The 24,907-nt window shown below is 41.5% G+C and overlaps 1 protein-coding gene and 1 long non-coding RNA gene across 3 annotated transcripts in view; one reads left to right on the top strand and one right to left on the bottom strand.

Moving 5' to 3' along the window:
* LOC125447270 (uncharacterized) overlaps positions 1-24,907 on the bottom strand; it is a 137,702-nt gene that overhangs the window by 18,723 nt on the left and 94,072 nt on the right. For both annotated transcript variants that reach the window (XR_009443025.1, XR_007246528.2), the window contains one exon: positions 18,448-18,545. This is a non-coding gene — a long non-coding RNA (uncharacterized LOC125447270). The remainder of the gene's footprint in view (positions 1-18,447; positions 18,546-24,907) is intronic.
* Positions 1,596-20,688, top strand: LOC125447266 (dynein axonemal assembly factor 3-like). The gene is made up of 12 exons (XM_048521553.2): positions 1,596-1,708; positions 5,514-5,604; positions 7,483-7,625; positions 8,228-8,321; positions 8,458-8,615; positions 9,732-9,908; positions 10,766-10,888; positions 11,649-11,771; positions 14,454-14,724; positions 15,198-15,312; positions 18,270-18,344; positions 19,436-20,688. Exons 2-12 carry the CDS (start codon positions 5,523-5,525, stop codon positions 19,587-19,589), a joined length of 1,515 nt encoding a protein of 504 aa, XP_048377510.2. The 5' UTR covers positions 1,596-1,708; positions 5,514-5,522; the 3' UTR covers positions 19,590-20,688.

The following is a 24,907-nucleotide window of genomic DNA, read 5'->3' as shown; positions in this document are numbered from 1 at the left end:
TCTGGAAGAAACAAGGTCTGCCAGCCTCTGTGAAGAGAAATGCCATTAATGTTTCAAATCTAGTGACCATCATCATAGATTCATAGAACCCCAGTGTAGAAACAGGCCACTTGGCCCAACAAGTTCACACTGACTCCCTGAAGAGCATCACATACAAACCCATCCCACTAAAATTGCATTTCCTGTGGCTAATGCACCTAACCAAGGCATCCCTCAACACTATGCAGCAATTCAGCATGGCCAATCCCCGAACTTGCATATCTTTGAACTGTGAGGGGAAACTGGAGCACCCGGCAGACACCCACATAGACTTGGAGACAACATGCAAACTCCACATGGACAGTTGACCAAGGCTGGAATCAAACCTGAGACCCTGGTGCTGTGACGTAGCAGTGTTGACCACTGAGCTACCGTACCGCCTACTCTGTGTTGACCCTTCCTCAAAACAAAGAGCAAGTCATATCAGACTTGAAATGTTAACTCTGTTTCTCTCTCCAGCGGTTCTACCAGGCCTGGTGTGTTTCTCCAGCAATTTCCATTTTGTTTTGCTGTTTCAGATCTCCAGCATCCACGATTATGTGTTTTACTCATAAGACTGCCTCTGTGTTACTCTTGGATCTCCCCCTTTCTTTGCCTCATGCCCAAAGACATTATCTGCATTGATCTCCTTAAGGAAGGGAAGGTTGAGTGGGCATTTCATCGAGTGATACAGCTTTTTAACCGCACAGAAAAAGACCCTTTGACCTGACTTGTCCACACTATTAAACCAAGCATCTATTATAATTCTATTTTACAGCACTTGATCTTAAGAGAAAAGAATGTAAAAATAAGAAACATAAGAAGCCTCATGGTATTTCTTCAACAGCCATGAGATGACTCACCAAAGAATTTCCAGTCTCTCACCTGTTCTGTAGCCAGGAATTGGAAAGTGCAGGATCTGTTTTTTAAAAAAAGTCACACGCAATATGGATATCACTGGCAAGGCCAGTGTTCATTGCCCATACCTAATTGTCCTGATGAACCATTTTCTGGAACCACTATAGTCCATGTGGTGTCGGGAGGCAGTTCCAGATTTTTGACCCACTGACAGTGAAGGAATGGCAATATATCACCAAATAATGATGATTTGTGGTTTTGAGGGGAATCTTCTCATCACCAATGCTGCCCAGAGTTTCTCCAGCAATTTGTTTTTACTTCAGAATTTTAGCATCTGCAGTATTTTGCATTTCTACAGACACTGGAAGGACTTAGAAGAAACAAAAACAGAAATTGATGGAGACACTCAGCAGGCCTGGTTGCTTTTGTGGAGAGAGTAAGAACAAGACGTTAATGTTTCCCACCGCTCTTCAGAACAGGACTAGTAGGGACGGGCCCAATTGTCTGTGCACCATCTTCTCGGCTCTCTGAGTCACTACCCATTGTTGTCCTCACGGTGGTGCTGTTGCCGCGTCCTCCGCACCGCCTCCTGCTGGCCGTCCAGTGGAATTTCTAACGGTCGCCGCGCGTGCCTACGTTTCAAACCCATTTTTCCGTTTTGAGCTCGTTGCCAGGGAGATCCGCGTCCATTCGCGCCGCAGGCTCCGCCCGAGATCCTTGTGATTGGTCCCGCCGCCACGGTAACCGGACAAAAGCGGGCTCCGATTGGCGGATGTCGCATGTCTATCAAACTGCGGATTTTCCATCCGGCTGAAATTTCTTCTAACGAGCGGTGAGAACTTGCGCGGCTTTTACTTTCTGATATAAAAGAATTCCCACGAAGTGCAGAGCTGGGTGTCAGCAGCACCAGGAGGGGTCATCGGCGGGCATTAGGGTCGATGAAAACTGCTATGGTAACGAGTTGGCATTTGGGTCATGGGAAGTCATCAGGGTCATTGTAACGTTATTGGCCATGTATAGCATTGGGATTGAGGAAAGGTGATGGGCCATGTACTGATATTGGGATTGTGGAAAGGTGACGGGCCATGTACTGACATTGGGATTGTGGAAGGATGACGGGCCATGGGCTGACATTAGGGTCGTGGAAAGATGACGGGCCATGGGCTGACATTAGGGTCATGGGCTGTATTGAGGTCATGGAAAGGTGATGGGGTCGTTGGCTAGCATCAAAATCATTGAAAGGTGATTGAGTCATGGAAGCCTGATGGAGTCATTGGCAGCTGATGGGGTTTATGGACTGAATTGGGGTCATAGAGATCTATATACAGCACAGAAACAGACCCTTTGGTCCAACTTGTCCATGCCAACTAGATATCCTAAATTAATCTAGTCCCACTTGCCAATGTTTGGTTCATACCCCTCTAATCCCTTCTTATTCATGTACCTATCCAAAAATCTTTTAAATGTTGAAATTCTACCAGCCTTCATCACTTCCTCTAGCAGTTCATTCTACAGATGCACCATCTCTGCATGAAAATGTTGCCCCTTAAGTCCCTTTGAAATCTTTCCCGTCATCTTAAACATATGCCATCTAGTTTTGGACTCCCATATACTGGGAAAAAGAACTTGGCTCTTCACTCTATGCAAGCCAACCTATTCAGCCTCTGCCTATAGCTCAAACTCTCCAACCCTGGCAACATTATTGTAAATTTCATTGAAAGGTGATTAAGTCATGGACTGGCTTTGGGGTTATGGAAATGTGATAGGGTCATGGGCTGTCTTGGGGGTCATTGAAAAGCGTTGGGCCATGTACTGACACTGCGGTCAGTGAAATGTGATGGGGTCATGGTCTTCAGTGAGGTCACTTAAAGGTAGTGGTGTCAAGAGCTGGCTTGGGGTCACAAAGGTGATGGGTCATGAACTGTCAGGAGCAGTATTGAAAGGCATTTGGGTCATGGGTTAGCACTGGTGTCATTGAAAAGTGATGGGGTCATGGTTGGAATTGAGGTCATGGAAAGGTAATGGGGTCATGGGCTGGCATTGGTGACATTGAAAGGTGATGGGATTATGGATTGTCAGTGGGGTCATGGAAAGGGAATGCTGGTCATGGTCTAACATCAGGGTCATTGACAGATGATAGGTCACCGGCTGTCATTGGGTAATGGAAAGGTAATGGCTAATGGGCTGATGTGTGGTCATAGAATGATCATGTGTCATGGACTGGCTTTGTGGTCATGAGTAGGTGATGGTGTCATTGACTGGCAATTGGAATCATGAAACTGGATCATCAACTGATAATGGACACCATTCTCAGATACATAGTCGGGGTTGGGATATTCCATGGTTGTATACTGGTGATGATTAACATGATATGCAGGGAAACAGAACTGATAATGAGAATCTATGGTCTGGAGATAGGGGTTGCAGTCCTGGCAGTGTAGTTCAGATGTACTGAGATGCCTGCATGGTCCACTCTTGCCTCCTCTACATGCAGGCCTCATTTATGGTAGGCAAAAAAATAGGTGGAAAGGAACTTCCCAGAAAATCGGCCCATTCTATGTCTTAACATAACAGTATTGACAGCAACAGCTTTTAACACGGGACACTGCAAGGTAATGAAATATGAAAGAGCTTGCATTCATATTGCATCTTTCGTGACTTCTGTATGTTGCAACATACTTCAAAATGTTGGAATTTTTGAAATGGCATCAAAAAGTTCTGGAGAAGAGCAAAGTTTTAAGGATTTTTAAAGTGTGTGTTGAGACCTTTTTTTATTTTTATTATATTTATTTGGAGTTGAGCTGAGAGCTGAAGGTGACCATGGGACTGTGAGCAGCAGCTTATTTGGGGGAAAAAAAGAGAAAACAAACTGACAATTGTTTGAGGCCAGGCCTGCAAGTTAATTGCAGATCGATTCCTATTAAGAGTGTTCCATAGATTCTTTATTTTAAGAGAAGCTTTACGCTCAATCAGATGGCAGACATTTGAAGGGTAGCAGGAGCCTCGTAGGGCCACAACAGTCAAACAAAAAGAAACTAGAGTTTGTACTGGTTTTTGAATCATGTTTAGGTCAGAAGGATTTTGGCTACCACAGTTGTAGGATGGAATTTTGATTGCTCCCTGGTTGTCTTCTCAGTATCAATTTTTTGAAAGTTCGCAGAATTTCAGTTACAAGAATTAAATGAATATTCCTCAAAACCTACTAGAAGCTATCTACATGCATCAGTGTCATCAAAAAGCAAGTAAGATACAATCCCATGAGCCTGTGAGATTATGGATCATGGAAATAGTTCAAGTGAACTGGCCAGTTACATCTCATTTATTCCTTTTTCTTTCAATTTATCTCTTAACTGTTTCTTTTTGTCTGTCTGGCTGTCTTAGTAAGAGTTGGGACTAGAATCAAAGAAAATTGGCTTTAAATCATAGAATAATTAGAATACCTTGTGGTTTAACTTTGGTCTACTGAAGCTACTGTATTATTAATAGATTATTAAATCTTTTGTTTAAGATATAATCCTAGTGATTAATTGATTATTCACACAGCCTGGATAGGAACAATTAGGGTCAATTTTGAGAATCTTTGAAGGTGTTCATTCTACAGTGTTGCAAAATACAAAGATAGGAAGGCTGATTTGATACTGCTATCTGTCTCTGTGTTATAACAAGTGTCAGAGATGCCTCTTCAGAAGCTGAAGAGATCAGGAAGGGAAGACGATGCACAAGACTGAAGGACGGAAAACAGAAAGCAACAGTACATACGTGAAGAGTAGTGAGTCCACAGGAAGTGAAAGATGAGTACTTGACATTTAATGCATTGGCTAACAAGGAATAAGCAAATATGGCAGTAATGAACAAGTTACAGTGCGAATAAAGGGTTAGCAGGAGAAGCATTGAAATAATTGAGTGTGGAAGTGATAAAAATAAGGATAAAGTTGTTAACTGTGCAGCACATCTGGATTGAAGCTAAAATGTGGCTGTTTCATGTCACAATGGAACACTTACGCAATCCACAGCACTGCAAACAAAAAGTCAATAAATATATTTTTGTAAATTTACTATCAAAGGCTAAATAATGGTTTGTTCATTGATCACTTGCACAAGTATGGAGCCAATTAGTTTCTAACAAGCTCCCTCACAACACTTTTATTCGGGATTGTCTGGCACAAATGACAGGAATTATGGCACATGTTGTACCTTTGTACATTATTAGAATAGGCTTGTCCATTTATAAACTTATTTATAGAGGGAAATTTCAGAGTTGGTGGACATCCTTCCATTGCTGTCTTGTTAATGGACCTAAGTTAAGTATTTAGGCTATGCCTTGTGAATTATGCTAATGAATCTTACATTACAATTCACCTTTTTTATATTCCTTGAATCACCAGGGTATTGCAGTTAATTAAATGAATAATAATAATATAGAAACAATATTTTATTGTAATAACAATGACAACATTTTGGCTAAGAAGGGAAACTTAAGACATGAATGCATTGAGTTGGGATCAGGGAAATGGAGTTGATAACTACTGAATTTAGTTTTTAGGAATTTAAATCCAAGAAGTAGCATTTACAACTTTGCTTTATTTGATTCAGTGTTGCAAGTTATTTATTATTATCACTTACACTCCTTATTCTAGTAACAAAAGATGACAGCCTGTGGCACTGGGGAGGGATTTGGGGCAGTGACCTGGTGGGGATTCAGCCCAGCAATGGATTTCCAAGCAAAAGGTAAGAATGATTTGAAGATATCAACACAAGTTAAAAATCAGCAACTTTTGTGTTTCACCAGTTTGTACATATTTAAGTATACCTCAGAGCATGCAGAGATGGCACTGGTTCAGTTTAAAACACCCTTTGCTTTGAAACGTCTCCACAATTGCAAGATCTCTGCACTCAGTGTTACAACTTTTAATTTATTTCTGGCATTACTTTTGTTCTGAATCCATAACTTATTAAGCACAGTAAGCATAGATCAGTTACCAGTCTCCACACAGTTGAACAGAGAATAATTAAACCACAGTAATGTATATCTTTCTTTATACGCTCCATAATTTTCGCATTGGTTGGAAGTGATTTTACAATCAGTTAATAGTAGAGTTGAGTGGTGGGATTATGGTCACTTAAATGTGCCTACCTTACTGTAGAGATTTTGTTTTGTGCCTGGTTTGCAAATCCTGATTGTAATAAACGGGCAGCTTACAACATACAGGCAAAACTCATTTCTTTGATTTTACTTTGGCTTCAATTTTTAGCATTGTAAATTAATTTGTACTACAGGGTAGACAGGAGAGAAAAGGTAGCATTAGGAATATTTTTTGAAATGAGTGTTTACTCCAATTTAGAGTAGGAGTTTTGGAACATAAGTACACCTTTGGTGGATATCACAGCCTTTGAGAAAGATTGAAGGGTGGGATCAGGCTAAGAATATTAAATTTAGAAGTAAATTTCCTGTCCAAAATGTAATTACTAGAATCCAATACAGGAAAGAAAAGGAAATAAATTAGGAAAAATAGTGCAGATCCATTGAAAACCTCTTTGGAATTGTTGACATAGGATTTTAAGTTGAAGAGGTAACAATACAGTGATTAGTGATTTTAATAAGAAATTGATTATCTTTTAGCTAGACAACCTGCATGCTTTGCAAACAGTAGAGGCAAGAAAAGACAAACACCTGTCTTCTAAACTGTAATTTGAAGTGTATTTGAATTTGAAATCCTCAATGTTTTCTTCTGCCTTTCGCTATAATGCCATGGTCACAAATGCTACTAATTACTTACTCTTGAGTCAGCGTGGCTGATACTGTAGTATGTTCTGATAGCATTTATTTCATAAATAAATTGAGCAGTAGTCACAATGGAAGCAACTGTATATTATTTTACTATTTGCGATGCTTGCACACTTTACTTAGAGACTGTTCTAAACTTAATATCTCAGAGATGACAGAAATTTCTGTGTGTAACAACAGGTTTTATCCAAATTTATTCAGATTTCAAATGCCTACTGTATGCTTCAGCTGCAGCTATCAGCTCCTTCTCCAGTCGTTTACTTTTCTGAGTCCATACCCAGGCATTTCTAATTACAGTGACCATCATTCATAAACAGGCTCACATAATCAAACATGACATAGATGGTAGTGGTTTATTTTGATCCAGATATTGTTCATTGAGCTCTCCTGGAACCATAATATTATATAATTACTTTTCTAAATTCCTCATTCCACATCATTTTATTTAATCACGATGAATGGTCTGTGTCTGTGGAACTTACTGAAATGTAAACTTAATTGCTTCTATAATTCTTGATCATTTCAGACTCAGAGCTTATAAAAGTATTTGAAGTAGTGCAGGGAAAAGCCTTGATACTACTTTTGATTATCTCGCAGCATTTGCTTGTATTGTTTTAATCAAAAGGCCAGAGTTCAATAGCTGCAGCAGCACAGAAAGGACATAGGTATAATCTTCTGAGTTTATAGTACTCCCTATCTCAAATGCAATGGGAAATAAATAGCAAGGGTTATATAATCAGAAATGCTTTCAACAATGTTTGCTTAAAATTCCTTTTTACCCAACTCTTCTCATTGAATTTTATGTATATCTTGGCTCTCAGGTCTAAGTGCATCAATGGAAGCTCTGAGTTCAAAAGAAGATAGCGTTCCTGAATTAAATGTTCTCATGGTTGGTGCTGGTGATAGTCGACATCTGTTAACAACTATTTCCAGAACTCATCGCTGGCCACAGAGAAAGATTAATGTAAGAATGAGGGGAGTGCAGAATTTTAAAATATGTTAAAATGTTTTCTTCCTTCCTCTCCAGAAGCATTGATTCTACTGAAATCTCAGACAGTGGATGTTGACTGTTTGGTCAGTGTGTGTCATAAGGCTATTCAACTTAAGAAACTGAGGTGACCTTACGTCCATTTATGTCTGCACTTTTTGCTAATTAGTTCTCAATTGTCACTAATAAGAACACAGGTCATTATTTTCTCTCCCAAGTGACTGAAACCACTGGAACTAATATGGGAGAATTACAACTAATGGCCAGTTTTCCCTGTTGTGGTTTCATTTCTTACTGGAATGCGACAATAGTCATGGAGAGGTTTTGAGTTCAGCATCTCTTATGGCTGAAGGACAAGGACTTAATAATAATGTATAAATAACCATAAATGAACAACTATTGGCTAGTTATAGCCACAGACCCCAAGAGATCATTCTTTTCATTTTAATGTGGCTGTTTTTGAAACAATCAGCTGATGGTATAGTCTTATATGATGATCAACATTTTCTGTATCTATTTATATATTTTACAATCATATGTCATGTTGGTTAACATTTTTATATTCTTTGTTTTGCTAGTTCTACATTGTTGAGAATAATTTGGAACTTATAGGTCGACATCTTCTTTTTCTTACTATTGCTTTGGAACCTCCAGAACAGATGGGTTTACAAAGTAAGATTTTATTCACTGCCTGAGAGTAAACTAAAACAAACTACCATCTAATTCAGTTGTAATGGTTCTTTCTTTCATTTTAATTTTTTTCCAACAACTGAGTCTTGACTGTTTTTTCCCTTTGCTGATTTTACAGAAAAGTGTGAACTCCTGCTTGAGTTGTTTGGGAATAGTCTAATACGGAATCAGACTGCAACCTACCTGCAGGACAAAGCTAACCTCTTCATCCACTACATAACAGATCTTGACTTCCTTCACAAGAAACTACCAATGATTGACATGTCTGGCCTGAAGGTAGAAAGCTCATATAGTTGCTAGTAATTTTCTCTCACATATCCAAGCCCCTCCCAAAGCGATGCTATTTACTTATGGAGGACAACATCTCTTTAAATGTTATGACACAGTTGCAGTTTATTTTCCATTGGAAGTTATTCAATGATGTCTCATGGATCAATAACAATATTAATTTTTTTTAATTCTCATTTCATGTTACTGTTACTAAAAACATGATAAATAACATTTTTTTTAAATTAACTCATGGGATGTGGGAATTTCTGACTGGGCCAGCATTTAATGCCCATTTCCAGCTGCCTTTGAGAAGATGGTGGTGACCTGCCTGCTTGAACTACTGTCTCTGCAACCTCTTGAAATGTGAGCCTCCCATTATGTTGCATTGGTAAACTTTAATCAGTTTGGTTCTTTGAGCTAATTTGTCTTCTTTCATATTTTCTATGGACAATATTTGAAGGAGTGAACATATGTGGAAATCAGATTGTGTTGTACATGAATTTAGATGTACAATTGTTTTCCGAAAAGACTTTCCAAATCACTTTAGCCATTCCAATAAAAATAAATCTGGAGATAGTACTATTTACTTTTCCTCTCATTCACCTTCTCTTTTCCAAGCCTATGGAGGTTGACTTCATTGTAAATATATTTATTTCCCTCTATTCTCTTAGCAATTGTCTCTGTTCCACTATTGTGTACAGGTTGATACCACCTGTTGATTTATTCATCCATCCTCCTCTGTCTGTGCGGAGCTTTCTGTCAGCTGGTTTTCAGATTATTCCCATAGCAAGGTTCTTGTAAAAATTTGCAATTTGAACCCCATAATTAAAGTTTTTGCTCTCTCCAATAATACCAGTTCTCTTTAGCATCAAAGTTATGACCTTTGGATTCAACCCAAGCATGAACATTATGCATAAGGAAGATTGCATCATAAGTCATCTGGGATTCACTGGTTGCATGCTACCATGGCTTCCAGCTCAACATGCTAATGAATCTTTGGATAAGATTTTTGAAGTTTGATACTCTGATGGATAAGCTGTTTAACAAGAATTCTTTGAAATAAATGTAATTTCTGTAAGAATTTGACTTTCAATTTCAGGATTCTTTCTTGTACCTTTGCAGTTTAAAGAGCGAGATCAGTTGGAAGCCATTTTTAAATTCTGGAGGAATCCTGATCAAAAGATCTTTCAGATCAATCGGATGTGGGATATGCGAAACAGGCAATATTTGGGCAACCGATACGACTCTAAGATTGGTGTCTATGATTGGGACTTGCACATGAAAATGTATGAGCGAGGGGTAAGTGTTCAAGTTCATGGCTGGGTTCAATATGTGCCCCAATTATCATGCATTAAAACCAACTAAGATATTTTGTGCTCAGAAGACACAGAATTTTCTCATTCATGATAATAAATTTCTCACGTTTAAGACATGGATCTAATTCAAATTTCAATATGTTATAAACAGGAACTTGAGCTTCAGCTGATTGTTAACACAGGATTACCAAAATACATTCTGAATAAATTAACCTGTTAAAAGCTTTTTTGGTGGTTGATGTAAATACTGCATCACTATAAGCCTGCTGATATGTATATCAGTTTGCATTTGAACAATCATAGTGATGTTATTGACAGTTTAGTACACGTTGGAAAGCAGGAAAATCAGTTTGTTGGCAACAGGTTGAGACATTGGGCCACACAAAACTGAGACATTGCAGGGCCACCATTAAGAGGGAGTGAAATGAAAATGATTATTTACATTTTCCATTGAACATTTGAACCTAGGATAGTTTCAAATGGGAAATATTGATGCACAAAGTATGTGTAGAACTAAGATTTTTAACACATTACCAATCAACCTCCTTTGATGTTTCACTGAGAAATCAAGACCAATTGTAATCTTCAAATGAGGCATCATTAGAAGCTGGGGAATAATTTATTCAGGACACAGACTCAGAAAGAGTCTCTTTTTTCTAATAGTTGATTTTATTCTATCTTTATATTTCCATTGTAAAATTCCTATATATGACTGACCTTGCAGAAAGTTTTCATTCCACAGGTTTTTGTTTTGCTGTACCAGAAATAAACCAGAAAATAAATCCTAACCCTATTGCTATTGTCTATATTACAATATATTAATATTTTGTCCTGTTACAGGCTTGTGTAATAAACAATCGACAGTACTATCAATGGAGAGATAAAGGCTTGGCATTTGAAGTTCGTGAGGGGCTCTATGATGTTCCAAACAAATCACTGGCTTCTGGGCTGCTAATGAATTATGTACGTTTAACTATAAGTCACATATCTGCATTGTAAAATTAATACCATTTTGAAGATAGACTTGGGTAGAAAGCAAAAGGCATACATGTAACTTTTACATGAGGAGCTAGCTTTTTATAGGTATTTGTAAGGAAGCAATGATCTTATAGTATTACCATGTGTTTTAAACAATGAAGTTTTATTGACCCCTGTAAAAGTTGTGTCAAGAGTGCTGGCTGGGAAAGCTCCCAAAGTACTTACTTTAATGTCATCACATTTTCCACTCATTTCATGTCACAAACGCTTGAATGAAGGTATCAAATATTCTGATTTTCTTCCATTTAATTTACTCAATAGAAATGTACATATTGGTTGAGTTTTGGAAGGGCAGATGAGGAAATGTACCCATCATGGAGGAAGGAAGAAGATTTTGTTTGTAATTGGTTGTATAATTTTTCTCAGGCAAGGGGCTGGGTGAATAGAAAAGGTGATGTTAAGGATCTTACAGAATGAGACGCAAAGATGGTGGGGGCCACAGACAATGAAATCATAAAAAGACAAGACCAATGGAAACAAAGGCTCATTGAAAGTGATAGTAAAACTGACACCATAAACAGAATGTGAGCATACTAAGATAGCCATGGGGAGACTAATAGGAAGAGAAAAGACAACACTAAAGACTAGGAAAAATGCAAAGCTATAGTGACAGGAAGTATGAGCACCACTAGCAGAGATTAATTAATTTCTGTAAGCTCAAGAATATTGCATTCTCTTTTTACAGAAAGGTGAGAAAGTTCCGGCTCGTGGCTACTGGGGAGATATTGTCACAAGCCCATACATTGCGTTTGGAATTGAAACTGAAGAGCAATCCTTTCTAAAAACAGCAAATGGTGTCCATGTAAAGGTGACAAATGAAATCATTATGCTTTACTGCCATTGTGATAAGCTTTTCATTTTAGCAATCCCATTAGAGCATGAAGGAACTTGATACCTACATGATATGTAAGTGTTTAGAAATTTTGCTCCTGGAGCTGCACTGAAAAGAAAGCAAGTCTCAATTCTGGCACACCTGTCTGACGTTTGTACCCTCGACCTACTGTGAATGCCTCACTAAGGGCATGTTTATGCCACAGGCCCATGCCCAATAGAAACTGAGATGTCACTGAATTTCAGTTACCTAGTGTCCCCAAGTGTTTTCTGTATATATCAAACTTCTAAATGCAACATGCATTTTCTAAAATAAACAAAATAAAAGCAGAGAATATAATTTGAGTGGCTGTCTAAAATCCCCAAGAAAACACAAGAGATTTTAAAATCCAAGTACAACTCCTGATCCTAGTGAGCAAGAACTACCTTCCGGTTCCACTGTGCTAAAGAATGCAGTGAAGGGATACAGCTGAGAACTCTCAAAGATACCCTCTCGAGTGTAGGTAAAAAGAGAACAAGTGCTCGTTAAATCCTGATTAAATGAAATTGGACAAACTCCTTCATCTGACTGTAGAAACAACTATTCTACTGCCAAAGTCATGTGTACCAGAATCACACACCTTTAACATAGAACATAGATCAGTACAGCACAGTGCAGGCCCTTTGGCCCACGATGTTGTGCCAACCTATTATCCTACTAAGATCAGTCTACCCTGCGTACCCTACATTTTACTATCCTCCATGCGCCTATCCAAGAGTCGCTTAAAAGTCTTTAAAGTATCTGACTCCACTACCACTACCAGCAGCACATTCCACTTGCCCACCACTCTGTGTGAAGAACCTACCTCTGACATCTCCCCTATACCTTCCTCCAACCATCTTGAAATTATGTCCCCTCATAATAGTCATTTCCGCCCTGGGGAAAAAGTCTCTGACTATCCACTCTACCTATGTCTCTCATCAGCCTGTACACCTTTACCAACTCACCTCTCTTCTTCGCTCAAATGAAAAGCCAGAGCTCCCTCAACCTTTCTACATAAGACCTGCCCACCAGTCCAGGCAGCATCCTGGTAAAGAGAGAGATAATGGGAACTGCAGATGCTGGAGAATTCCAAGATAATAAAATGTGAGGCTGGATGAACACAGCAGGCCAAGCAGCATCTCAGGAGCACAAAAGCTGACGTTTCGGACTGGTATTCATCCTGGTAAATCTCCTCTGCACCCTCTCTAAAGCTTCCACATCTTTCCTGTAATGAGGTGACCAGAACTGAACACAATTTCCAAGTGTCATCTAACCAGAGTTTTCTGGAGCTGCAGCATAACCTCACGGCATAACCTCACGGTTCTTAAACTCAATTCTCGTGCCAATGAAAGCCAACACACCATACACCTTCTTTACAAACCTGTCAACTTGGGTAGCAACTTTGAGGGATCTATGGATGTGGACCCCAAGATAGCTCTGTTCCTCCACACTGCATTCTTCTATCAACCCTGTATTCTGCGTTCAAATTCGACCTTCCAAAATGAATTACTTCACACTTTTCAGGGTTGAATTCAATCTGCCACTTCTTTGTCCAGCTCTGCATCTTGTCAGTGTCCCGTTGCAACCTACAACAGCCCTCTACACTATCCAAAACTCCTCCAACTTTCGTGTCATTGGCAGACTTACTAACCCACCCTTCCACTTCCTCATCCAAGTCATTAATAAAGATCACGAAGAGCAGAGGTCCCAGAAAAGATCCCTGTAGAACACCACTGGTCACCGAGCTCCAGGCTGACTACTTTCCATCTACTACCACCCTCTGTCTTCTATTGGACAGCCAGTTTTGTATCCAGAGAGCCAAATTTCCCTGAATCCCATACCCCCTTACTTTCTGAATGTTCCTACCATGTGGAACTTTCTCAAATGCCTTGCTAAAATCCATATACACCACATCCACTGCTCAACCTTCATCGATGTGTTTTGTCACATCCTCAAAGAATTCATTAAGGCTTGTGAGGCATGACCTGCCCCTCTCAAAGCCATGCTGACTGTTTCTATTCAAACTATGCTTTTCCAAATAATCAGACATACTATCTCTCAGAATCCTCTCCAATAATTTGCCCACCACTGAAATTAGACTGACTGATCTACAATTTCCAGGATTATCCCAAACAGCTGCAAGATTTCTCAAATCAAAAAGACAAAACAAAGTCAGATTCATTAATTCTTTTTACACATTTATACTTTGGGCTCATCTCTCACTTCTGTTCCGTATACATGTCTGTCACATTTCATTAATAGTTGCTCATACCTTAGTTGATGATAAACCGAACCTTAACTCAAAAACGCTGGTTAAATTGGCTCCTTTTAAAATATAAGTACATTTGAGCGAGGCAAAATATCCATGAGGTAAAGAATCCTTTTTAAATTAGCATTGTTGCAACCAACCAAGGTGTGTGGGGAGGGTGCGGGCGGGTGTTGAATAAAGAAAGGTACACAGTTGTTTCATCCTTACCCGGGATCATGATGAATTGGGGACCCTTGCCTGGGACTAGTTAATAACACTTGTTTCAAGATAATAACTGCTCGTTGCACATCTCTATTTGTGCATAATTATATCTTTGTATATAATAATGGCAATACATTTTTTAAAAAGATCATATTTCTGCTTTGTAGACAGCACAGGATATCTCTCAATATAACGTAACAGCCTTGCTCCATGAGCTAGTTGCTAAGGAGAAATATGCACTGCCTAGAGAAAAAGCCACCTTGAGTGAGATTACAGAAGTGGAGGAAGGCGAGATAGAGAATGACTCTGCTAACATAAAAAATGAATCGACTCATACACAGCAACATTCAGAGATTGTGACGGAGGAAGGAACCGTGAAACAAAGCAATGATTTGGATGACACAGACTCTAGTGGAGGCCATTGTACAGCTGAATATGGTATGGTTTACAGCAGAGCTCAGGAACAAAACATAGAACATTAATCCTGTGGCTTGTTCATTATTGTTAATAATTAACAATTGTGAGGTAACAATTGTTAATAATTACATATGTCACAAAATTAATATCTTTGATTGATACAAGGGTTGCATGTTGAAGAAGTTAAATGAAGGCACGGCTGACTTCCATTGTATATATCTGGGTTAGTTCAAGACATCAGTCGAGTAACAGTGCCAAAAACTTGTTTTACTCCCATAATTTATTTCAGACTTCATGGTGCAAGATTGTAGGTTCAAGAAGGCACATCCATAGTGTAAATTCACAGCAAACTTGTTTACACAATCTTTGCTTAATTTGTTTATTTTTGTGATTAGTTCAACTATGGTTCTGTTAGCATCTGTAGTTTCTATTTGGTCACTTGATGAGATGTAAGAAAATTCCAGTTACTCAATGTTCCTTCTTTTTCCCCTCAGATTATCTCCCCTTGCCTGATGTGAAGATTCATTTTCTACCAATGAACTGTGTAACAGAGCTTCATAAGAAGAGCAATTACTGTGAGAGGTTTAATGTGATCTACTTTTCCTGCAGGTAAACTGGAGACTATGGGCCAGAGTTTTGCTCTTGGGACAGGCATTAGAAAGCACACACAGGGAATTTTATCACTTGGTAGACTTATCTCCTTTTAAAAAGGGATTCCCATGCCATACGTTTCTTTGAGAGGCAAGCTCAGAGGCAGCCTCATTGAGGTGGAGGCGTACCATTGCAGCAGGGTTAGAAAGCCAGCCTTGCTTCTCTGAGACTTCAGCTTATTTGTGTAAAAGGCTGTCAGACTCTCTCGCCTCACCTCACCCCCTGGTTCCACATTTCCACAATATTTTCATGCCTTTGCCACGCCATTATGTGCTTCTATGCCTTCGAGGGAGATGGCAACATTGTGGCAATATTATTTGAAGAGGAATCCAGAACTCTAAATTGATGGTGTTTAGTGGGAGGTAGGTTCAGATCCCACCATAGCAGGTGGTGAAATTTGATTCACTAAAAAACTGGATGAGAAAATGTGGTCTAATGGCAACCACGTCACACTGTGTATGGGTAACCATCCATTAATGCCATTTAGGGAAAGTAATCTGCCATCCTTACATGATCTGGCCTACAGCAATTTGATTGACTCTTAACTGCCTTCTCTGTAATTAAGGGTGGGCTATAAATGCTGACCTAGCCACCAATGCCCATCCCATGACTGAATTTTTAAAAATCCCATGTCACCTCCATACAGCTTCATACCCCAAATCTTCTCTGTAGTCACTCACCCAGTGTCCACTATTAACAGATCCCAGGAATGAAGGGGAATGAGAAGAAAACAGCCTAAGAGAGCTTCAATCGTATAGATTTTGATACTGGAAATAAACTCTCATTCACATTTACTCACCACGTCAGAAGTGTCTAATCTTTTAATGGCCTCTCAAAACTGTCAACCAAAATGTGTACTTGGCTACCTGCTCAGATAATTGATTTTTGGAGTTTTTGAAACTCAGCCAAGCATTCACAATGAATTCACAAAGGGACAGGTGGAACAGAGGGACCTGGGAGTACAAACACGTAGTTTATTGAAAGCGACGTGACAAGTAGACAGGGTGGTGAAGAAGGCATTTAGCATGCTGGCCTTCATCAGTCGAGACACTGAGTAAAGGAATTGGGACGTTATGTTACAATTGCATAGGTTGTTGGTAAGGCTGCACTTGGCGTATTGTGTACAGTTTTGGTCATCCTGTTATAGGAAAAAGACATAGTTTAACTGGAAAGTGAGCAAAAAAGATATACAAGGATATTGCTAGGACAGTAAGCCTGAGTTATAGAGAGATGTTGGCCAGGATGGGACTTTATTCCTTGGAATGTAGGAGAATGTAGGGTGACCTTATTGAGGTGTATAAAATCATGAGGGGCAGAGAAAGGATGAATGCATATAGTCTTCTTCTTAGGAAATTGACAACTAGAGGACATAGGTTTAAGGTGAGAGGGGAAAGGTTTAAGGAGCTGAGGGGCAACCTCTTCATGCAGAGAGTGGTGTGTATACGGAATGGACTGCGTACAATAGCAACATTTGGATAGGTACATAGATGGGAAGGGTTTTTCGGGATTTGGACCAAATGCGAGCAATTGGACCTGGCTGAGTTGGGCCTGGTTCCATGCTGTATTGCTCTTTGACTCTATAATAGTCTTTGGGAAATGTCAACAATGAAGTCTATTGAAACTGCAGAATGGGATAGTATTTTTTTTCCCTAAGGTACTGCAGATGGCCTGCCAATAAATGTTGTCCCAAGAATGTCTTTTTTTTTTTCACTCCAACAGATGCACCCATGATTTTGTTTTTCACTTTTAATGGGTGGAGGACTGAAATCACTTCAAATCATTACACTTAAACTGATCCTGTCCACCACTGAAGACCATTTATGCCACCTCCATAAAATCATCATTTCATTACTGTGGGACAAAGACTTTGGACTCAGTAAAATAGGGTCTAATGGAATTCAGCATTAATTTCAAATGGCTAAGTGGCCATAGGTTTCCTACCTGTGTGATTACTCAACCCTTGCCTTTGTAAACAGAAATAGGATCTCTATACCTTGTTATCTCTCATTCTCCAACATCTGCGGTTCCTACTATCTCTGGAATCTGTGGAAATGGGATTACTATATCTGGGTTCTGCCCACCATCTTTAAAGACTCCCTGTGTCTGATACTTTAAGTTTTGTTTCTCTGTATGTGTATGTTTTAAGTAATTATTTCAACACCTCCGCTCCATTAGTGCATATTTTTGTAAACATTCTGATTTCCTCTTATGAGCCTTTTTTCCTACATTCTTCCCTGACACTTCATGTGGAGTCTATTCCCTTTTACTGTCTTATGATTTTGCATTTTCATGATCCCACCCAAACCCAGCTTCCCACCACAACCCCACATTTACCAAGGGTAACTCACCTAGCCTGCACACTTTTGGACTGTGGAAGGAAACCTGAGCACCTGGCAGAAAACCACGCAGATACGGGGAGAGCTTGCAAACTCCACACAGACAGCCACCTAAGGTTGAACTCAAACCTGGGTCGTTTCAACTGCGAGGCAGCAATACTAGCTACTGAACCTTTGCGCTACCTGTGTCATCTTAAGCTTCCCATTGATATTCTACTAACTGTTTTTGTTTCATTTAGATCTGTAATGTGGTATCTCTGGCTAAGCTGTCCCTAATTGGCTAGAGGGCAGTTAAAATTCAACAACAGTCTGGAGTCACATGCAGGCCAGACCAGGTGGTAGTGAACCACATGGGGTTTTATGACAATCACTTTTAACTTTGTTTAAAAAGAAGTGCAGATTAAATTCCGTCATCTGCTATGGGGGAATTTGAACCCATATCCCCAGAACATGAGCCTGGAGCCCTGGATACTAGTCAAGTGGCATTACCACCATATCACCATTCATTCATACTATTACTTGTAATTTGTCTCTTTCTGTACCTTTCCATAATCTTTTTTCTAATATTTTCCTCCTCAGTATGCTTCACCATTTAAAACCAGAGTTGAGGCAGATTGCTGCACCACGAGCAACTCTAATTGTGGAATTGACAAAGTAAGTTTTTTCTGTGGCTTCTGATATTTTCCTTGAATAGTCCTTACTCTGGTCATCGACAAGCGTTTTAATCATTTTCCACTGCCTTCCAATGCTTTGGTACCTTTCAAATGAAGAACTGGTGGCCACCATTCCAGGACAGGGATGAGCATTTTTTTCTTTCCAAAGGTTTTGCAACTCTTGAACTCTTGAACTCTCTGCCTGAGAAAGCAATAAAGCCAGGGTGATTCAATACATTTAATACAGAGGTGGATAGATTCTTGTTATGCAGGGCAAACAAGGATTATTGGGGGTAAATAAAAATGTGGAGTTCAAAACACAACCAGTTCATCCACATGCTTATGAAATAGCAAATCAGGCCCAAAGGGCCGAATGTCTCCTTCTCTTGTTTGCAGTATTGCATATGACACATGCAGAAACCCATCATTTCTTTGAGGGTCTGAACATATATTGTGTAGTTGCTTGCCCAATTTATGAGGCATTACATCTACCTATGCTGAGACTCCATTTGCACAAGCATAGGTAATAATCAACAGAATCAAAGTTTAAAAGACTGAAGGACTGCATGAATGTAAACAGCCAAAATTAAGCTGTCACATATGCTTCTGCTTATTCAGCATGAATCACTCTATTGCAGTATTGGTGCCAAAGGTTACTTGCAGCAGCTACTAAAGCTCCATGCTCTCCAAGTGCTGGAATATTCAACTGGTTTTGCTAAACATCAATGCTGTAAAATCAGATGAATATTGTAAATACATCCGTGCTGTTCAATGAGTTGCATTTCAAACAAAGTTGCTCATGATGAGCTACAGCTATCCAACTGACTGACCCTTAGTTAGAGCTTAGAATAAATAACTGAAGCAAAAAAAGTTTGCAATGAACCACCACCAAACCAATGTAAATGTTAGACTTACCCTGTACATTATAAGTATGAGATTAACAAATACTGTTTCTCAACTCTTTATTATGAAGACTTTGAAACATTCCTACTGTACAGGAGCAAGTTCCTGCCTCTGTTACTGTGACTAGCTTTGGTTGGAGGAGAGATGTGGAAAGGTTTAAAATTAAGTGTCACATTTTTGTTTCACCAGGTTTATGCTAGATCTGCGCAAGGAGCTAATGAACAAGTTTGTCACCCGTGCAGTGGAAATGGCAAAGGAGGCAGGCTTTATACCTTTTGGGAACGTAGATGATGAGAAGGACTCGTTTGCATGTTTTGAATTAAAAGATGGTCCATATCTTTGATTGAGCCGATGTGAGGCAGAGATTAGCTGAGCAAAACAGAAGTAACAAACATCTGTTCTCACATACTGATTTGTCCTAATGCTTTTAAAAATGGAGATGATAGTGGAAGGTTCTAAAAGGAGGACATCAGATTTTAACACTTGAACTTCATTGTAAAACAACCAGCTGAACGAATTATCAATTCAAGCTTGTGATGCTGTGATGGGAAATTAGTGTTTACTACAATTTATACATCAATGGATTAATTCTGACAGTGACTGTACAGTGTGAGTTGAAGGCTTCCCAGTTTTTCCATTGAAGTTGACTAAAATTCTTTGGGACTAAATCAGGTAGTTGACTCAAGAAATGAATAAGCCCAACATCAGGGACATCCACCTGCCTTCAGGTTTCATCTTTATTTTATGCCCCAACCTTATTGTCTAATTATATTTCTCTATTTCTCCTGCTTTTTGTCTTTGATCATTGCCCTGTGAGTTTCTCTTGGGATGTCTTGCCGAACATGAGGAGAGCAGAAGAATGCAACTTATTGCCCTAAGAATGTGGTATCTCCATTTGGTACTGCTAAATATGATCAGAAGTATTGCCACAATCGATGTATCCCCTCAGACACCTGGGGGCTAAATGCCTGGTTTGCAATACAAAGTGATGCCAACAAGGTGGGTTCAATTCCTGCACTGGCTGAAGTTACTACAAAGGATTCTCTTCCTCAACCTCTCCTCTCACCTGAGGCGTGGTGATCCTCAGGTTAAACCACCACCAGTTGTCTCTCTACAATGAGAGAGCAACCCTATGTCCTCTGGGATAATGGTGACTTTAACTTACCCTTCAGAATCCTATTAGTTTATTGTTTTCCTGTCTTAATTTCTTAGCACCTTTTCACTTAAAGCAAAATATGCTTTACAAAAGTGTTGGTACTCAGTGGCATAAAGTTTTTACTGTTTTGAAAGGCTGATAGGTTTCTTCATAGCGAGTCTTGAAGATTTGTAGCTCAGGTTGAGGTTCTGGTTGTGAGTTTGCTCGCTGACCTGGAAGGTTCGTTTTCAGACGTTTCGTCACTTTTTTTTATTTGAAAAAAATATACTTTATTCGTAAGATGTACAAAAATAAAACATATTTACACACCTACCCAGTCATGCAAGCCGCTCCGGGTTACCCAGGGGGTACATACACCAACTAAAGGGAAAAAAAAACGTTTCATACCGTGGTCTTGCCCCACCGCGCCTTGGCGGCGGCTGCCCCAAGCTTTAGCGCGTCCCTCAGCACGTAGTCCTGGACCTTGGAGTGCGCCAGTCTGCAACACTCGGTCAGGGTCAGTTCTTTCAGCTGGCAGACCAGCAAGTTGCGGGCAGACCAAAGAGCGTCTTTCTCCACATTGATGGTCCTCCAGGCGCAGTTGATGTTGGTCTCAGTGTGCGTCCCGGGAAACAGCCCATAGAGCACGGAGTCCCGCGTCACGGAGCTGCTCGGGACGAACCTCGACAAATACCACTGCATCCCCCTCCAGACCTCCTGCGCACAGGCACACTCCAGAAGGAGGTGATCAACAGTCTCGTCCCCCCCCGCAGCCACCTCGAGGGCAGCGTGCGGTGGCGCAGAGATTCCGGGCATGCATAAAGGATCTCACTGGCAGAGCCCCTCTCACCGCCAGCCAAGCAATGTCCTTGTGCTTGTTTGAAAGTTCTGGCGATGAGGCATTCTGCCAAACGACTTTGGCAGTCTGCGTGGGGAACCACACGACGGGATCCACCCTCTCCTTTTCCCGAAGGGTCTCGAGGATACTACGTGCTGACCACTGCCTGACGGCCTTGTGGTCAAAGGTGTTTCCCTTCAAAAATTTCTCCACGAAGGACCGGTGGTACGGAACGGTCCAACTACTCGGAGCATTCCGTGGCAACGAGGCCAGGCCCATCCTTCGCAACACCGGGGACAGGTAGAACCTCAGTAAGTAGTGACACTTGGTGTTTGCGTACTGACGATCTACGCACAGCTTGATGCAGCCGCACACAAAGGTAGCCGTCAGGGCGAGGGTGGCGTTCGGTACGCCCTTTCCCCCAATTTCCAGGTCTTTGTACATGGTGTCCCTGCGGACCAGATCCATCCTCGACCCCCCAAATGAAGTGGAAGATGGCCCGGGTGACCGCAGCGGCGCAGGTCCAGGGAATAGGCCAGGCCTGCGCCACATACAACAGTATCGAAAGCCCCTCGCACTTGACAACCAGGTTCTTACCCGCGATGGAGAGGGATCAGAGCGTCCACCTGCCCAGCTTCTGCTTCAATTTGGTGATACGCTCCTCCCAAGTCTTAGTGCACGTCCCAGCTCCACCAAACCAAACACCCAGCACCTTCAGGTAGTCTGTCCTGATGGTGAAGGGGATGAAGGAGCGGTCGTCCCAGTTCCCGAAGAACATGACCTCGCTCTTACCCCTATTGACTTTGGCACCCGAGGCCAGTTCAAATTGGCCGCAGATGTCCAATAGCCTACTCACCGACCGACGATCAGTGCAGAAGACGGCGACATCGTCCATGTACAGGGAGGTCTTGACCTGAAGGCCTCCACTGCCTGGGATAGTCACGCCCTTCAGGCTCACGTCCTTCCTGTTGGATGCGGCGAAGGGCTCCACACAGCACATGAACAAGGCAGGAGAGAGCGGGCAGCCCTGCCTGACTCCAGATCTGACAGGAAAACTGTCCGATTCCCACCCGTTGATCGAGACTGTGCTAACGATGTTGGCGTAGAGCAGCCGGATCCAATTGCAGATGCCCTCCCCGAACCCCAATTTGGAGAGGACGTCCCTCATGTAAGCATGAGAGACCCTGTCGAAGGCCTTCTCCTGGTCCAGGCTGACGAGGCAGGTGTCCACCCGCCTGTCCTGTACATAGGCGATCGTATCCCTGATGAGCAGCAGGCTCTCAGCAATCTTCCTGCCCGGCACAGCACAGGTTTGGTCAGGGTGAATCACCGACTCCAGGACAGACCTGACCGGGTTGACTATGACCTTGGCCAGGATTTTGTAGTCCACGTTCAATAGTGAAATAGGACGCCAATTCTTAATTTCTTCCCTCTCCCCCTTCCTCTTGTAAATGAGGGTGATGATGCCCTTCCTCATGGACTTGCACATTTCCCCTGACCGAAGTGCACTATCGTACACCTCCAGCAGGTCCTGGCTGACCAGGTCCCACAGAGCAGAATACAGCTCGACCGGTAAGCCGTCGCTCCCAGGAGTCCTATTCCTCTCCAAGGACTTGAGGGCTCTGGTCAGCTCATCCAGGGATATCAGCCGGTCCAGCCACTCCCTCGTGCCATCGTCTAAGACCTCAGTGATAGACGACAGGAACGACTCGGAGGCCGTGCTATCCTTGGGCTTCGTGTCGTACAGTCCGGCATAGAAGGATCTGCTGATCCTAGAAATGTTGGGCTGAGACGACGTCACCAAGCCGTCATCCTCCTTCAGCCAGCTAAGCACAGAGCTCTCTTTGTGCACCTTCTGAAAGAAGAAACGCGAGCACGTCTCGTCCTGCTCCACGGTGCGGACCGGAAGATTATCCTGGAGGCCTCCGCGGTGAAGAGCGAGGCTTGCTGGCCCCTCACCACGCGGAGGTCCTCCGTGACATCGACCCCCATCAACTGCAGAAGGAGCAGGTTCTGCACCCTTTTCAGGAGTCGCGACAGCTTTCCCCGCCTCTCTCTCACCTTCTGAACACCCTTGAGGACAAAGAACCTCTTGATGCAGTGGTATTTGTCGAGGTTCGTCCTGAACAGCTCCGTGACGCGGGACTCCGTGCTCTACGAGCTGTTTCCCGGGACGCACACTGAGACCAACATCAACTGCGCCTGGAGGACCATCAATGTGGTGAAAGACGCTCTTTGGTCTGCCCGCAACTTGCTGGTCTGCCAGCTGAAAGAACTGACCCTGACCGAGTGTTGCAGACTGGCACACTCCAAGGTCCAGGACTACGAGCTGAGGGACGCGCTAAAGCTTGCGGCAGCCGCCGCCAAGGCGCAGTGGGGAAAGACCACGGTATGAAACTCCTCGTCCAGAATAGAAAAAAGGGCTCTATCTGGTACCTGGGCCCAGCTGGCGCCTTCCCCAACTGGTCAGGGGGCCAACGGGGACTGTGCAGAGTGACGGCTGCCGGGGTATTTTCTTTGCTTTGTTTTTTTTTCTTCTTTGTTTTTTTCCTTTAGTTGATGTATGTACCCCCAGGAACCCGGAGCGGTTTGCATGACTGGGTAGGTGTATAAATATGTTTTATTTTTTGTACATCTTATGAATAAAGTATATTTTTTCAAAAAAAAAGTGACGAAATGTCTGAAAACGAACCTTCCAGCTCAGCGAGCAAACTCACATCCAGGTTTCTTCATTTATTTAGGGTTTATACAGGATGAGCTGACCAGACAACAGAAATTCAATGTCATCACTTTCTAGGGTAATGGGAGTGAAAATTATATTCATGTGTTGTTACATGGATGTAATCATTCAGTCTTTATATTTACGTTTCCTCTTGTGATCATTGAAGTTGACTCTCCTGCTTACTAATCAGCTAACATCTACTGCGCTTAAATCATATCTCCAACGCATCTCAAAGGCGAAACAGAGCAAAAGGAGATTTAGAGCAGTGGCTAAAGACAGTCAAAGTTTTCTTTTGGGAAGGTTTTGGAGGACACCAGGTTTATTTGAAATCACAAGCTTTTGGAGTGGGGGCCCTATGCCTGGTGAAGTGCGACTTCTGACCTTTGCCCAATTTTCACTTTCACCTGACTTTAACACAATGTGATTGCTATGTGTTTAACTACCATCCAATCCAACATTGACCATTTTATACTGTTGCCAAAAGATTACATCACCCCACTGTGGTTTACAAATGTGGTCTAAGATAATTGCATTCACTGTTGGATTACACCTGAATCATATCATATGAACGTAGCTTGGTGGCGTCTCCGTGTGTCTTGACAGGAGAAATTTCAGCTGTATTGTTAGCTATTTTAACTTTCACCATTCCATATCAGGTGGCCTGTGCTGTAACATCACTGAAGCACATCAGTGAACATAGCTGGGGCAATATTGTTTATGAATATTTATACCATTCATTGTTTTGTGTTCTTTATAGTTTCCTCTGTAGAACAGCATCCAGATGTGACATGCAGCGCGGTAAATAGAGACAGAGGACAGGGTTGCTTCCATCTGTACTTTGGAAAATAAACTCAGTGTGTAATACTTTAACATATGCATTGAGTTTCGTTCACACCTATTTTCAAATCTGTTTTTTTTTCCTTAATAGTTGCTCGCAACTAAGACAGTCAGCACTTTTCAAAATTG

This window comes from Stegostoma tigrinum, chromosome 38, assembly GCF_030684315.1.
Source record: "Stegostoma tigrinum isolate sSteTig4 chromosome 38, sSteTig4.hap1, whole genome shotgun sequence".
NCBI lineage: Eukaryota > Metazoa > Chordata > Chondrichthyes > Orectolobiformes > Stegostomatidae > Stegostoma > Stegostoma tigrinum.
Note: the sequence above shows the minus strand (reverse complement) of the source record. Positions and strands in the feature narration are given on the sequence as shown.

Bases quoted from the DNA above. Each gene is read 5' to 3' on its own strand.
- LOC125447266 (XM_048521553.2), top strand. From the start codon at position 5,523: ATGACAGCCTGTGGCACTGGGGAGGGATTTGGGGCAGTGACCTGGTGG. The intron at 8,322-8,457 runs GTAAGATTTTAT...CTGATTTTACAG, and splicing joins AGAACAGATGGGTTTACAAA to AAAAGTGTGAACTCCTGCTT. The intron at 8,616-9,731 runs GTAGAAAGCTCA...GTACCTTTGCAG, and splicing joins TTGACATGTCTGGCCTGAAG to TTTAAAGAGCGAGATCAGTT.